The sequence below is a fragment of the Microtus pennsylvanicus genome, chromosome 15, assembly GCF_037038515.1.
Source record: "Microtus pennsylvanicus isolate mMicPen1 chromosome 15, mMicPen1.hap1, whole genome shotgun sequence".
NCBI lineage: Eukaryota > Metazoa > Chordata > Mammalia > Rodentia > Cricetidae > Microtus > Microtus pennsylvanicus.
Window position 1 is genome coordinate 34,441,773 of NC_134593.1, and position 16,981 is coordinate 34,458,753.

At 46.7% G+C, this 16,981-nt stretch overlaps 1 protein-coding gene across 1 annotated transcript in view; it reads left to right on the forward strand.

Moving 5' to 3' along the window:
* Erich6b (glutamate rich 6B) overlaps positions 1-16,981 on the forward strand; it is a 57,606-nt gene that overhangs the window by 12,092 nt on the left and 28,533 nt on the right. Inside the window, exons 3-5 of the mRNA XM_075949234.1 lie at positions 10,155-10,532; positions 12,738-12,888; positions 16,739-16,911. Coding sequence (XP_075805349.1) covers positions 10,155-10,532; positions 12,738-12,888; positions 16,739-16,911 — 702 coding nt within the window. The remainder of the gene's footprint in view (positions 1-10,154; positions 10,533-12,737; positions 12,889-16,738; positions 16,912-16,981) is intronic.

Here is a 16,981-nt window from a genome sequence, read left to right on the forward strand (position 1 = left end):
TTGAATTTCACAGCACAGCTGGCCACAGGGGCTTCAGGCCACAGGAGCTAGTCTTAGATGCATGGCTAATCTATGATATCATGAAAGAGGAAAAAGTGTAGAGTCATGTGTGGCAAAAGCAGGGAATATGTTCAAAATTACACATTTGGATTGGAGCCCAGCCAGGGTGTGTAATTTCTCTTTCCAACCCTGGTTATCACTTGTAAGGAGCCATATGTCTGCTGGCCCTTGTTTCAGCTTTGGCATCTCAGCACTCTGGTGGTGTGGACGGGGTGCACACCCAAAATCCAATCCTACCCCCGAATAAAAGAAAGAAGTCTCAAGTTGAGTGTGCCACCTCTTGCAACATAACTAATGCCCCTGATTTGTTGCTAATACCTTGGAATGTCTGCAAAGGTTAATTAGAAGACTTTCTAAGGGACTCTCGAAAATTAGTCTAGCAAACCTCTAACTGAAGATATGTTTTATGCAAATGAGTTTCGTTTTAGCAAGTAGGAACTCTGTCTACATTATTTGTCTGTTCTTTCACACAACTGCCATGAAAGCCTCTAGATAAGTGAAGGAACCGCTGTTGTGTGACTTTTCCTGGGGAGGCACAAATAAACATCCACTATTCTAGATAGGGCATTGGTGTCAGATCAGGAAACTGTTCCATCCAAGCATCCGTGAACCAATGGATTTATTGAGATTACTCACAGAAGGATGGATGAGGACTTACTTGCAGCATCATGGTGACTAAAAGGCAGCTCTGTCACTGGGAAAGACAACCCAGTGTGGATGCTGATTCTTAAAAGCTTCATCCCATCTTGCAGGTGGATCCCCTAAAGAGTCGTCTTCAAAGACCAGGTGTTGCTTGTATAGCCTTAAGGAGAGTCCTTCCTGAGTCTTGTAACTTTCCGAGCATCCTGGGACTTGTAAATTTAGTGAGCTTCCTGAGTCTTATGAGCTTCCCTCTCCCCTACTGTTTCAATATAGAGGGCTTAGCAACACTACTGTCCCTAAGAGCTTGAGCTCATCTACTCCTAAACTGAAGGCTTTATCCATACCTCGGGATTGGACACAGCTAGAAGAGAATCCCAAATGTGTCCCTGCGCAGCTATGGTCTATGCAGGTCAACCCAACTTCTGAAAGCCTGGGCTTTTTTTTCTTCCTTCCTCATTATCAGATGGATGTAAATTTTTAAGTGAAGAAGAAAAATAAAGTAAATACCTTGTTCTGTTATAGAAATATAGTTTGTGTTCAGTTAAAAGACAGGGAGCTGCCCTCACCCTCCTGAACTTTATCAAGGTGGATGGTTGTTTAGCTAGGGCATGTGAAATCAGACATGTGATAACTAAAGCCAGTGCCAAGGGAAAAAGAAACCCCAGCAAGCATTCCTAAGAAGTATCCTTCCCCAGAGGATATATCCTCTGTCCCCATGATGATCGGCAACACTTCTCAGCCACAGTAGACCTGGGTCCTCCCCCAGTGTGGCCACTTGTTACTTGTTTAACCTTGGTGGAGTCATTTGACTTCCCTGATCCTTAGATGCTTGAGGGGAGGTGGCAGTACTGACATTGCAAGTAGCCATGGTACATAAAGACGATAGGGCATGTGATCTAGCAGATCAACACACAACACACGGCCACATCATGGAGGGGAATGGGAATGAACTCAAACCCAGAAACAAGAAAAAATTCTCTCTTTTTTTTTCATAAAAAGAGAATAATAGAAGGCACATTTGAGCTGGTCAGTTTAATATTGATGCTGGACACAATTCTAGAACATTCCAATATAGAGTCCTGGGAGAGGCAACAGACAACAGGGTTATGGAGAATAAGAAATTTGATGACCTCTCTCTAATCACTGGAGAAGGGAAACCTTGAGGGCATGGAAGTCTCAGTGAGCCTTGGAGTGGGTGCTTCAGGGAGCCCAGGAAAAGAGATCAAAGAGCTGAGTGGCACAGCATTGCACACCCAGAGACCAGGCAGAATGGTGGGAAGGCCTGGTGTCCACACTACCTGCTGAGTGAGAGGGCTTGACAAGTTGGGATCACCATGCACACATTCCACATATCTGAGAATTAGCATCACTTGACCCGTGTTGGACAGGAGCACTTGGGTCCTTGCCCTCAGGAACTCACATTCTGGACAGAAAATACTCGCTCTGAGAAAAAAAGAAGAAAGTGGAGTGGGTAGCAAGGATCAGAGCTGTGCAGCAGGACAGGGGAGGGTAGACAGGGCAGCTTCAGGAAGAAGGTGCTGGGAGGCGGTGAGGGTAGTCAGGTAGAGATCTAGGGTAGCAGCCAGGAGGACCGGGAGAGTTCGGGCACAGTATTGTGATGACAAGGAATTGAATCTTGGTACCAAGATACCCAAGACCATCAACCAAAGGAAATCCTCACACTGCTTCCCCAGAATCCTCGGATCCGATGGTCAGGAAGGTAGACCAAAGGAGACATGGAAGGGGACATCTTACTGCCCCCTCCAATCCGAGGCCACCTGAGTTGTGTGAAAGAAACCTGTTCATCTTAGGAAGCAGCCTGTTTTCCTTGCCCCTTTCCCTTGCTCCCCAGACTTTGTTTCCACACAACTTCAAATATTTTTGTCTTCACTTGGTTTCCAAAGCATGAGACATTCTGGCAAGTCATGGAGCTGCGACCCCGGTGACAAATACAAAGAGCAGCTCAAGCGCTGCACATTCGTCCGCTCACGGGGGGATCCCTATGGGCCCTGAACCCACAAAACCACAGTCAGACGTGGAGGCCTCTCGGATCATTCCAGCAGAAAACAGACTATTCTTCCCCTCATTCAGTATTGAACCAGTCCTCTGCTGAGGGAGTAGTACTCCATTCTGTCTGCCTGCCTGTCATAGCTACTTAGGTCTTCTTCATTTATTTCAACTAAGAATGTTCACTTTGGAATAAAACATGAGGTCTAAAGCTAAACCTTACTGAGGGGAAATCCATCATCCGTTTGTTTACTATGCAATGCGTAAGCTCTTAGGCCGGAGCATTCACCTTGACAACGTGCACACAAGCAGGAAGTAAGTCAAGCAAAGCCCCTAGCACGTGACTAATACCCTCTTTGCTCATTCATTCATTCATTCACACTTTCAATCCTATTACGTGTACAAAATAAACTGCCGTGAGTATCTGTGAAGGTGTTGTATAGCAACAGCCTCCATGACAAAACATTAAATCTGGAAAGGAGCTGAGTAATTGTGTTGCACGCCTTTAATCCCCACACTCAGGGAGGCAGAGGCAGGCAGATCTCTGTGAGTTCGAGGCCAGCCTAGCCTACAGAGCAAGTTTCGGGATAGCCAGGGCTTTTGACACAGAGAAACCCTGTTTCCAAAGCCACACTGCCTGCAGCTGATTTGTCTAGAAGAAATGATCCCCAACCTACAAAGCTGCCTGTAAGTCATGCACTGAGCTGCAGCTGTCTTTGAGGCGTTTCTGCTCCTGTGGGTAGCCTCACTGAAACTCGAATGCTCACCTCACAAGCTATTTTGGTGGTATTCGCCGTTTGGTCTGTCGTTGGTTCACCATTTGGGATGAGAGATATTTGCTTTCATTTCTTCAAGCGTAGTGTCGCACAGCCTGGGGTGTGTGCTCACATGCACGTGTGCAGAGACCAGCGTAGGATGTTGGGGGCAAGGTCCACTTCTCTACAGGGACCAGAGCCTTAAAGCCAGAACTCTAGCAGACTCTTAGGAATCGAATCTCCACACATCCTCTTTTGTTTTCTCAATGTGGGTAGAGACATGAAAACAGGGGGCTGTTGCCAGGCACATGGCAGGACTCAGGCAATGCTCAGTCTCCCTGCTCACTCCATAAACACAAACAGCAGTGAAGATGGAGACTGGACGAGCCGTCTCTTCAAAGAACTTACCTCCATCCAGCATCTACTTCACGTGGGAAAGGTGGACTCCTGCGTCCAAGAGAAGCCAGATCTCTCAGCTCCTTCTCAGTCCTGAAACTGTAAATGATCACTCTGACTTCCAGAAAACCATGACTTAAACTGAACAGACTCTGCTAACTGGACCAGGTGAAGGTCGACTTCTCGGGAAGCTGATCTAGTGATCAATAAACTACAATCACCCATTACGGAATCTCTGTTGTGCTGTATTGTACGGTATCGTATGTATTGTATCGTATGGTCCTGCTGTAGCACGGGAGTTAACCTGCAGTCTATCCGGCAAGTCAGAGCCACAGGTTGCCTCATCCACCAAGCACCAGACTGCCGTTATGATTTTGTTCTGCTGCTGGCTTTTATTGCACATTTGTAAGATAACTGAAATGAGGTGTTGAGAATAATTTTCTCCCTGGCCTTTAAAATTAGAATGCAGCTGGCTGGATCCCTTCTCTCTCCCCTCCCTTTTCTTCAAGGCTTGAGGGTTGGGGGAGAATGGGAAGAAAAGATTTGTACCCCTGAGTGACAGCATGCTGTAGATAAATGCAATCTGGCCGGTACAGGAGCCTGGCTGATTTCAATTCCTTAAGCAGCTAAGAAGAAATCTCAAAGATGAGCATCTGATGAGCCTATGTATGTGTGCTCTTCATCCATCAGGCTGGACAGCCCTGTTGTCAAAATACAAACCCCCACATGAGCAGGCACTAAAATGGCAAATATGGATATTACATAGAAAAATTGCAGTAAGAGTAAGGGACCTGGGTTCAGTTCCAAGTAACAAAGGGTAAGGGAAATCCACTGTTGTGGACCAGGGGAAGACCAGGGAGTGTAACATCATCTGGAGAGGACCAGGGAGTGTAATATCATCTGGAGAGGACCAGGGAGTGTAACATCATCAAGGGAAGGACCGGGAAGTGTAACATCATCGGGGGAGGACCAGGGAGTGTAACATCATCGGGGGAGGACCAGGGAGTGTAACATCATCAGGGGAGGACCAGGGAGTGTAACATCATCAGGGGAGGACCAAGGAGTGTAACATCATCGGGGGAGGACCAGGAAGTGTAACATCATCTGGGGAGAACCAGGGAGTGTAACATCATCAGGGGAGGACCAAGGAGTGTAACATCATCTGGGGAGGACCAGGGAGTGTAACATCATCGGGGGAGGACCAGGGAGTGTAACATCATCGGGGGAGGACCAGGGAGTGTAACATCATCGGGGGAGGACCAGGGAGTGTAACATCATCGGGGGAGGACCAGGGAGTGTAATATCATCAGGGGAGGACCAGGGAGTGTAACATCATCAGGGGAGGACCAGGGAGTGTAACATCATCTGGGGAGGACCAGGGAGTGTAACATCATCTGGGGAGGACCAGGGAGTGTAACATCATCAGGGGAGGACCAGGGAGTGTAACATCATCTGGGGAGGACCAGGGAGTGTAACATCATGATGACATAGGATGCATGAAAAGTTAGATACCAGGTGCAAGGGGGTTTATAGTAAAATGGATGTGGCAGGATTCTTGCTGAGAATCCAATATGGCCTGGAGAATGGTGGAGGGTGAGGACCCTGATCTGATATTAGTGATGATGAGATCTAAAGAATGGAGATTGTTGCTAACCTCTTAGCAGAGTTCTTGCAACAGTTAAATTTTATAAAGACCTATGTGGATGAACCTAAAAGAAAGTCCCAGAGCCCAGCTGAAGTTTGATCAGCTAAAGATTCTTTTATTTCTGATTGCTCTCACCATCCGAAGCTGGAGGCACAAGGAGCTAGTATGTAGATGCTGACAGCAATCCTAGGCGGTACGCTTAAGTTTCAAGTTCAATAAAGCTTCATAGAACAGGGAGAGTTGTATGTAGATGCAGGTTTAGGTCAGGCATTTCTTGGCATCCACCCTTTTCCGCATGGTAGCCGCCTCCATCACACCATCACATATGTTATTCATCCCTACCTTCCTCCAAAACACCCACAAGAAGACATCAGCACCAGAAAATGGCTCAAAGCAAGTCAGCTTCAGGCCCAGCTCCCAGAATCTTCCATCGACTCTGGTTAGATCCAGGCCACAAGAATCCTCTTGCTGTGGAGCTGGTTTAATTGGAACAGTTCCCTAAACACCTTCAGATAAATAAGAATAAGGCAACTGTACACTAAGCTTCTGTTCTCACCTTGGCAGACCAGACCAGCCATGATCAGTTTTCATGCTAAATGTGACATACTTGAACAGAATTTTGTCCCCACTGTCGGGTGCAAACCTAGAGCCCTATGTCATCCATGCTAGCCAAGCACTTTATCATTGACTGACATCCATAGGCTAATTTTTTACTTCTTATTTTGAGACAGAGTCTCTTTAAATTGTTCAGGCTGGTCCTGAACTCACTATGTAACTCACGGCGGCCTTGAACTTGTGACTGCCCAGCCTCAGCCTCCCAAGTAGCTGAGATTACAGACCTGCCCAACTAGGGTCCAGCTAGAAGTTAAATTTCAAGGAAGTAGATCCCTAACGTGGCTGCTCTTTCCTGCAAATAGAGAATTCTAATGGATGGAGTCGATATAATAAGAAAAACCCTTCTGCTTCACTCTTACAATAGAAAAGGAACCCAAAGTGTTGATTCACTGTTCTTGGCACGTCTCCCCATTGTCTGTTTCCTTGTTCTACTGCAGGCGGGCGGTGGGGGCAGTAGGAAGCAGTTGGAGGTGGGACAGTGGAGTGGAGGGGTCTTTCTAGGATAGAAGCTGCCCACATCCATGAATCCCAAATAAAAGTCAGTTAGATCTAAACTAAATGTGTTACTGGGGGGGGGGGCAGATGTCATCCTCAGGTGTTATTCTTCAGGTTACACACACCTTATTTTTGGAACTAGGATCTCTCTCCTGCCTAGGACATCCACTTGGGTTGTGCCCACTGTCCAGGGAGACTCAGGTCTGGGGTTATAAGTGGACATCACCACACTCATCTTCTCAGTGCACTCTGGGGTAGAATTCGGGTCCTCCGGCTCTTTATGGATTGAACGTTCTCCTGGTAGTTCTGTCTTTTGAGACCATCTGTTGTATAACTATTTCCTTGGACTTAAAATCTTCCCTCTTGAAGAGAAAGTTTTGAAGACTCAAGCAAACGAAACTTAAGAGGCTCACAAGGGCTCAAGGTTACTTGTGTAGTGGCATTTCAATTGTATTTTAATAAATAAAGCTTGCCTGAAGATCTGAGAGTAAAACAGCCCCACTGGTCAGCCTTACAGACCAGGTAATCGTAAGACACACCTTTAATCCCAGTAGCCACACTAGTTGCCATAGAAACCGGGCAGTGCATGCCTTTAATCCCAAAACTAAAGAGGATTATAAAATGGGAGGAGACAGTTGTCAGAAACAATCTCATTCTGAGATTCCTGGAGGCAGGACCACCATTTCAGAATGGGGTTGAGGTAAGAGCCGGTGGCTGACTGTTTTGCTTTTTTGAATCTTCAGGTTGAATCCCGATTTCTCTCTCTGAGTTTTTATTAATCGTGCTTCGTACATGAGTAGTCAGATATTGCTCAGGGAAAGGAGTCCCCAGCAACTGTGCTCAGCCTGTGAAGATGCCCAGAGCCCGGGATGTAGCTTCTGCATCACCACCCAGCCTGGAATGGGCTTTCCAGTGATGTAATTCCTCGGAGTCACTCACTCTCCTGTGATTTACGCCCGGCCCATGATGCTGTAATAATCCCCAATAAACACAGTGGCTCCCCACGCTGGACTAGAAAAGAAGAGTCTCTCTCTTTTTGCTGGCTGTGTCCATCGGGGGTAAATGCATGTTTGTCTCACCTCCCCGGGAAAAGTCTCGCAGCACACTCTACCACAAAATTCTCTTTTTTCCCCCTATTTGGAAGATGTTTGTACTTTCATATGTTACTTTACATGTTTTTAATTTTTGTGAGACAGGGTTTCCCTGTGTAGCCCTTGATGCCCTGTGCTGCTTCTGTAGACCAGGCTAGCCTCAAACTCAGAGATCTCCTCCTTCTGCTTCTAGTGCTAAAACTAAAGGTGTGCACCACTACGCCTGGCTTAATTTTTGAGATTATAATATAATTACATCATTTCCCCCTTCCCTTTCCTCCCTCCAAACTCTCACATTTCCTTTCTTTGCTCTCTTCCATACCTAGTCTGTTTAAGGTTCTTTGTACGCATGTTTTCAGGGCTGACCATTTGGAATTGGATAATCAACTAGCTCATACAAAATTCTTTTGTATGCTGGTTGATTTTTGGTTTTGTTTTGTTTTATTTTTATATTTTTTTATTCCATTTATTTATTTTACATTCCAACCTCAGTTTCCCCTCCTTCCTCCCTCCCATTCCTCCCCCCCCCCCCGTTGTTTTGTTTTTTGAGACAGGTTCTCTCAACATAGCCTTGGCTGTCCTAGAACTCACTCTGTAGATCAGGCTGGCCTCAAACTCACAGAGATCCACCTGCCTCTTCCTCCCCAGTGCTGGGATTAAAGGCATGTACCACCATACTCAGCCACAAAATTCTTTATTTTTTATTTTACATACCAACCACAGTTTCCCTTTTCTCCCTTCCTCCCCCTCCCACCCACCTACCCTAGTCTCACCCTCATCCATTCCTCAAAAGGGGTAAGGCCTCCCATGGGGAATCGAAAGACCTGGCTCATTCAGTTGAGGCAGGACCAATACCCCCCTCCCCTGCATCAAGGCTGAGCAAGGCATCTCAACATATGGAATGGGTTTCAAAAAGCCAGCTCACGCACTAGGGATAGATCCTCATCCCCCTGCCAGGGGTCCCAGAAACAACCCAGGCTACAGACTGTTATCTATATGCAGAGGACCTGGTTCGATTCCATGCAGGATCCCCAGCTGTCGGTCTAGAGTCTGTAAGCTCCCACGAGTTTGGGTGAACTGACTCTGTGGGTCTGCCCATCAAGACCTTGACTCCCTATTGCTCATATAATCCCTCCTCCCTCTCTTCGACTGGACTCCTATAGCTCAAGCTGGAGCTTGGATGTGGATCTCTGTGTCTGCTTCCATCAGAACTGAGTGAAGGTTCTATGATGACAGTTAAGGTACTCACCACTCTGCAGGAGCTTGAGGCAGAGGGTCACATTGCAAACATAGCCAGGAAGCAGAGGGAGAGGAATGCTTATTCTTTCTCCTTTTCATGCAGTCAAAACGGGACCCTAGCCTCGGGAATGGAGCTGCCTACTTTCAGGGTGGACCTGCCCAGTTCAATTCATCTAATCTAGATTAAACCCTCCCAGGAAAGCCTGGAGAAGCTTTGTCTGCTGGGTGATGCTACATCTTCTCAAGCTGGCATTCAGTATTAACTATCACACCTCCTTTCTCTTTATTAATTTCTAATTTCAGTTCTCTTCCAGAATGTCATGAAGCTGCCTGCCACAGCTTGGGAACAGACTAGAAGAGGCAAAGTCTTTCTTGGCCTTGACCTCCTAGAAAGAAGAGGGCTAGATAGTGCTTGTAGGGCAAACTTGGGAACTTGGACCAAGCTACTGGAGAACTATAGGGTGACTGTCACCTGGACATCCCACCTGAAGCTGGCTGGGCTTCCTTAGTCACAAGCTAGCTGTCTCTAAAGGAGCCCAGCTCCAGGCAAAAGTCACAGGCAGATACTGAAGGCCCTGGCAAATGGGAGCTGATTGCATAGCTGGGAAAAGTTCATCTTTTGTTTGTTTGTTTTGTTTTGTTTCGTTTTTCGAGACATGGTTTCTCTGTGCAGCTTTGAAGCCTACCCTGGAACTACTCACTCTGTAGACCAGGCTGGCCTCGAGCCCACGGAGATCCACCTGCCTCAGCCTCCCAAGTGCTGGGATTAAAGGCACACGCTAGAACAGTTCATCTTTGAGCAGGGGCCTGGATGGTGCACCTCTGTTTATTGTGGCAATGAGTATTTCTCAGCAAATAAACGCAGAAGTTCTCTGGCAGTCACATCAGCAGTCCCCAGCCATGCCTTCACTGGCCGGCCTATCTACTTCACAGTATGCTGTGTATATCCCCTACCAGCTACTGAGGGCGAAGCCTCCAGTCCTTCTGTTTGGGGAAGAGGCAGCCCTTCGTGCCACCACGCACTTATCTGCACCCACAAAGGGCCTCCAGAGACTACTGAAGGAATTGAGTGGACAAAATGGATTTCTATCCTATTCGGTGGGCTTGTACTTACTAATGGGATTTTATTCCTTTCTTGGCTCCCAGGATGGTAAAGTGACGTTGTGACATTACCTGCTACTTAAAGGACTCATCTACTCATCTGCTTAGGCTTCTCCATCATGTCTGATGATACTTCATCATCAGAGCCCTCGGGTTCTAGCCCTACTGTGGCTCCTAAACATAACACAGTGGCAGCTTCCTCGGATGGAGAGGATAGTGAAGAACAGGAAGATGAGAGTTCACTGGAGGAATCTCTGAGTAGTCTGGAGTATGTGTCGGAGGGGTATATAGATAGCGAAGAGTCTCTGGAGGATGAGGAGTCTGTGGAGGAGGAGGAATCTCTGGAGGACAGCGATTACCTGGAGGAGGATGATTATCTGGATGAGAAAACATTTCTACGGAGAGAAGCTTTTCTGTTTAAAGAAGCATTTGTGGAGGAGAAAACGTATTTAAAAGGAAAACAGTTTCAGAAACATACGGGAAAGGGTGAGTATCTGCAGGGAAGAGTGTCTAGAGAAGCATCTGGAAGGGGGAGAGTATCTGCAAGGAAGGGCGTCTAGAGAAGCTTCTGGAAGTGGGTGAGTATCTGCAGGGAAGAGTTTCTGGAGAAGCTTCTGGAAGGGGGAGAGTATCTGCAGGAAGGGTGTCTAGAGAAGCATCTGAAAGGGGAAGAGCAGTTTTATCTGAGCATCTGGCTGTGAGTCCTGGCTCCCTAGGTACTCAGGCAGAAACAGCAAGTGGGAGAGACTGAAAGCCCCAGGTACTCCTGCTCTGTCCATGGTGCTGACAGAGAGGATGCCCTCAAGACCAAACTGCTCAGAATGTCTGCAGCCCAGCCCCTACCTAGAGAGCATCAGGGAGACTTCAACAGTGTGAAGCACCTGCCTGACTTGTTTGTCCATCCCTTCTTTTGCTCCTTTGTCTGTTGAAAAAGGGCTTCATTTATTCCCAAATGACCTCAAATTCACCCTGTAGCCCAGGGTGACCCTCCTGCCTCGACCTCCCAAGTGCTGGGGTTACAGCCTGTACCACCACTTCATCTGTGTACATGTTCTGAAAAACATTCTGCCAACTGAGCAGAGTTCAGTCTATTCACTATAACAACAACACGCACACACGCATGTGTACACAGTTCGCACGTGGGTGGAGTCTGAAGGGGCAGCCTTGAGAGTTATCCTTATGAACTTGCTTCTTTTTCTTATATTGTGTATGACTTCTAAAACACCTGTGATAAAACTTCATCCATCCTCATTCAAAAAGGACAATGCTGTTGCAAAATTTACCACCAAAGATGACGACCGTTTCTCATACTCAGCTCTACATTCCTTAGGCTTACATACACGTGCACGTGTAATATGCAGACTAATTGTGCGTACATAATTTGCTAGCAAGATCCTATCCTGTATTGGTTACCAGGTTGATAGGTCTTGCCTTTTGGAAAAGGATCATGCTCTCGAAATACTTGCTTTCAAGGTACATTTATTTGTGATTACAAATATATTTCGTGAATTTTATAATTTGAAATTTTGAATGCATTAACTTTTCTTTCTAATATTTTTATTTTAACTGACATAGCAATTGCACACGTTACTGAGCGTGGCATTACAATGCCAGTGTGTAACGATCCGATGAGGGACCTGAGAAATCTGCCCTTCATAACATGTGTCTCTTCCTTATGGTGGGAATGTTCAAAATCGTCTGCTATCTCTGAAATATCCACCTAATTGTTGTCATCTGTAGTTCTCCTACTCCTTCAGTGGACATTCGAAGTCATTCCTCTTGTCCACGTGTGCCCATTAACCACGCTCTCCCCGTGGCCCCCACTTGTCCATCCACATCCGTCCCAGCTAAACCACAATATTGCTATTCAGTCCCTATTATTGATCATTCATTGCTTCCAACTTTAGTGTTACCTTCTGTCTCCTTTTGTTTTGTTGACAGGGTCTGCCTCTGTAACCCTAGTGAGTATGACATTCACTATGTAACTGAGGTTGGCCTTGACTTCAGGGCATCCTGATGCCTAGACCGTCTGAGTCCTGGGGTTACAGGTCTATCACCCCTCAATTATTGTTACTTTTCTAGACAGCCGTTTGAGACTGGGAAGTAGTTCATTTGGTAGAGTGCTTGCCTAGCACCCATGAGCCTTAGATTTGATCCCCTGCACCACCTAAACTGGATGCGGTGGAACACGCCTGTAATCACAGCCCTTGAGAACTAGGGCAGCATAGTTAGAAATTCAAGGTCATCCTCAGCTGCATAGTGAGCGGTTCCCAGAACACAGACCTACAATCTAACACTGGGCCACCAGACTTTGCTTCCCAGGTCACCTGCGCAGCCCCCTAGAAGGAATAATCTTCCAGTGCTACTGAGTGATGACTCTCAGCCAAGGACTGATGTTTTTCTACAGCACTGCTCCTGCGGTGGGCAGCATTGCCTTGAGTCAGGTTCTATTCTGGCAGCAGTGACCACTGTGCTATTTGCCAGCTCTGGCTAATGTGTCCTGGCACAGAGACCCATGTGGCCTCTTCCCATGATGTTGTGACTTCATAAGATCTAGTCAGGTACAGAAATGTTAAACCCAGGCCATCTGCATCATCTTGATGTGGATCTAAATTGAGAACGAAGCTATTTTTCTGGATCCATCTTTGTTACCTTCAGCTTTCATCTTTACATTCTCCTGCATCCCATCAGACATAACATCATGGATTCCAACTACCCTCACAGAAGTTGAGCTGATGCATTGCAGAAATAACTGCCCTGCAGCTGGGACATCCTTCTCTGTGTGCCTCTACCATCAGGCTTCCTCTGGGGATCGAATATCCCTGCTGTCCAAATGCCAAGTGTAATGTTAATACTGAAAAATAGCAGCTCGTGCTTTTCTTCTGCACGGCGTGGATCAAGCATTCTTAGCATGTCCTCTCTATGTGCTGGATCTTTGTAAATATATTACCCACTGGAGCAGGACAAACACAATGCTGTCGAGTGAATAGAACTGTGCATAAAGCACAGGCTCTGAAAATAAACAACCTGCTAGCAAAAATTGGAAAAGCACTGAAACCCCTGCAGGGAAATGTTAGAATGGCTTTACCGGCACGGGGAAGAGCTCCTTGAGCTAGGCAAACCCCGGTACCACTCTAGATTATGCAAAACAAATTAGGAGGGGGTTGAAAAGAGAATTCTTAGTTTTTTTTAAAAAAAACTATATGTCAAGGTTTTTAATGTAGAATATTCTTCAAATATCTTTAAGATATAACTATTGTGGGACACGGAATTGAACAAGAATGCCATCCTGACCCATAGCAGACAATTGAATCAGCCAGTCAGATATTTATTTTATAAAGACACACACATACGTACTTGCACACACACATACTTATTTTTAATAAATTAATTGGTATTTATAAAAAAAGAACCTTAGAACATCTGAACTACCATTGCTCATTCTGATCAGTTACTAGGAGTCAGAGGTGGGTGACTAACTTTGAGGGGATTGAGGGACCCTATCTAGGCCCAGCAGGAACGAGAGCTATTATCAGCTAGTAATGCCTGCCCCAGAATCAGGTGGTAAAGATGAATTACTACTGCCATTTGTTTATGAGTGGCTGACTGCCATCAAGAAGGTCTTTCTCTCTTAGTGGCGTGACTTCTTAGGCCTGGATGACAGCCCTGTCCCACTTACGAGTTACATGAACTTGGACAAGTCCCCTAATCTCTTGTCTTGGTTTCTTCTCTTGAGCAACAACAGTAGACTCCCTTACAGGATGCATCAGACACACAGTATTCTGAGACAATGTGAAAGGTAGCCATAATCATATTATATGCTATTCCCTAGTCATTGACTTATGTGTAACAGATCTTCCAGGGCCACATTTTCCTGCTTTGTGAAATAGATAAAGCAAAAGACAAGAGATCATGAGGCAGGGCCAAAGGACTTGGGAGACATCTCCTCAGGGGCTCGTAACTGTCATCAATGCCCTGGGACACCGTGCCGGGCTCTAGCAATTCTTCACTTGAGTTAATGATGACTGTACTTGAAACTCTTGGTATCATATGGTTAAAGACAATCAGACTATTAAGTGACCCCAATGGTTAAAGTTCTGATGCATTCCTTGAATCCCAGCATCCTGGAGGAAGAGGCGTGTGGGTGGATCTCTGTGAGTTGGGCCTGGTCTACATAGTGAGCTCCAGAACAGCCAGGGCTATGTAGAGAGAGAGATCCTGGATCCAGAAAGAAAGAAAGAAAGGAAGAAAGAAAGAAAGAAAGAAAGAAAGAAAGAAAGAAAGAAAGAAAGAAAGAAAGAAATCTTCCTAATCTTAAATATTCACCCCCTGTTCCATCTGGCACCTTCGTTGCAGGGCTGTCCCTTCATCCTGTGGCAGAGGGGCACTGTGAGTACCTTAGATTAGCAGAGCAAATCTGGATCCTTGTCTGCTTGAGTTCTCTCCAGTTTAAACATCCTCATTTTTAAAGAGAACCATGAAGAGGGAGAATGAGACAGAAGCAGAACATTTCTGCAACCCAGTCCTCTCGTCCTCACCGTTAGAGACTTAACAAGATATGTTTAATGTAAAGAAAAAATGCTGTGTCGGGATCAATAATTCCTTTCTGTTCTCCCCCCCCACCCCATAGAACTCAAGGCAGTTGGTGCAGCAGGCCAGGCCAGTCTTAAAGCAAGGTAATAATCTTTTGCATAAGCCAGGTGAAAAACACCTTTTCAAAGATGGAGAGGAGTGGAGAAGGCCTTAGAGAGCAGGTCCCTGAGGAAGGACATTGAGTAAGGAGCTCCTGGAAGTCACCACAGAGCTCACAGGGGAGGGTTTCAAGGTCGAGCATCTGAATGCCCAGGACGTCCAGCAATAAAAGGGCAGGGCCTTCTGAGTTTGGATCAAAGTCTACATCAGGGACAGGTACTAACCAGAGACAGGCGGTTACTAGAGGCAGTCAGCAAAGAGCTGATAGGCAATGCTGTCCCTGGATAGAAGAGCAGATGGCCAAGGAGAAGTTGCGAGCTATACAGAGGAAGAATCAGCTTGAGCATATTCCCAAGGCTTGCTTGAATAGTGACGGAAACACTGCAACAGAGGCCAGCATGCCCTAGATGATGAAAACAGAAACGTCTGCGAAATAAGCACGTTCTTCTGTGTGCCCAGCTCTACCCAAGTGTCCCGACATGCTATCCTTGTCTTTTGTTGTGTATCCTATAATCCCCCCATGAGTGTACTTGCAGAGGCCGGAATGGGTGGTCCCCTTCTCCACTGATGAGCTGAATGGACATGAGATTATGAAAACTCACAAGCCCTTTTGGGGGGTGGTGAGAAGTTGGGATATCCCTGATTTACCACAAGTTATAGCTCAGAGCAGTGGGCTGATTCTGACAAGGCAGCCCCCCAGTTCTGTTCTGCACTGACCCCTCTGGTCTATATTCCACACCTCTAGGGCCCAGGCAGGGTGGATCTTATAAGACACCACACACGCGCACACACACACACACACACACGTACACACACACCACAGGCCATATACAAACACACCCACAAGGCATGGCTTGTCAAAGACACCTCTCCCTCATTTGTTTTGAGGATTGGCTGCAAAGGGGACAGACAGACTGCCTGTCAAGTCTGTCTCACAGCTCCAGCCAGCCAGGCACTACAGAGCAGCTGTTTTGTCTCCTGGCAGTTGGGTCTTCACCTGGGAGCATTGGCCCAGGTGAAGTACTTCACACACAGGACCAGTTTGGCAAGTATGAAGGGTCTTCTTCATTCTGATCCTTGTGGGCCACTAGGAAGACACTTCACAGGCCGAGAGCATGAGTCATGATCCCAGGTCATCTAGATGCCAAGATCACAGACCCATCCCATCTTTATCCGTATTCCATTGAGAACATGTTCAATTCCCTGGGGCCCTACAGAGAACTCTGACAACCAGAGATGCCTGTGCGGGGGAAGGGGGTGTGCTTAGATGTCTATATGTCATTTGGACTGAGTCCCTCAGAGAAGTACCCTACAGTTTCTTACCAGACATAGTCACCACCTCAATATTTATTGGACCTGTCTCTTTGGGCCAGCTAGGACAGTGATATTAAATAATTTCCGTGTGGACACTCCCTTTGAACTTTAGTCTGAACCCAGGGAAAATCCAAATATTCCTGAGAAAGGACATAGCACATTAGAATTGCCCACACCTCATTCCAACACCCGGCCATCTACCTCTCCAGCACTTCAGACAGTAGTGAGCCATCTACGGGACACACCTCCATGCTTGATTTTAAACCCCTGGAAAACCGTGGCATGCTAGCCTAGTCTTTCGACACATTGTGACATGTATTTCTGTGGGTTTCACACTCCTAAAGCAACTGTCAGGCAGGAGGAGACTCTAAAGACAGTAAGCAGAGCTCAGAACCAGGATTGATGGGGAATGTTCTAGAATATTCTGTTGTCAGTGAAGGCATCCATAGATCCTTTCAGGTTTCAGTGAAACAGCAGCTGGCTACATGGAAGGGTACACAGGTCTATTCTCTGTGATCCATAAGCCGGGACCTCCTCATCTTCTATACTCTGCCACCGGAAACTGGAGAAGTCTATAGGAGACGAAGAGTAGCCACTCTCTTCCCAACCCCATGGGGCTATACACCTGGGATCCTAACCTGACTTCTGAATGGAAATTAACTAACCCTTTTGCTCCCCTTTGACAGGAGCCCAGTTCCCAATAAGGCTCAAGAAAGCAGTCTCCTACCTGCCACTCCTCCCCGCTCTGACCATGGCCTGAAGTTCACCACGTCTTCTTACTACAGTTTGTCGGGAGCCGTTGTCTCTCTAAGAGACCAGAGCAGTCAGACAGAATGGCCCTACTATGAGAGCAAGATGGGTAAGGGAGGCTACACCCTACCAGGACCCCAGGGCCAGGTTCCAAGGCCTGAGATGGGAGGGATGGCCTT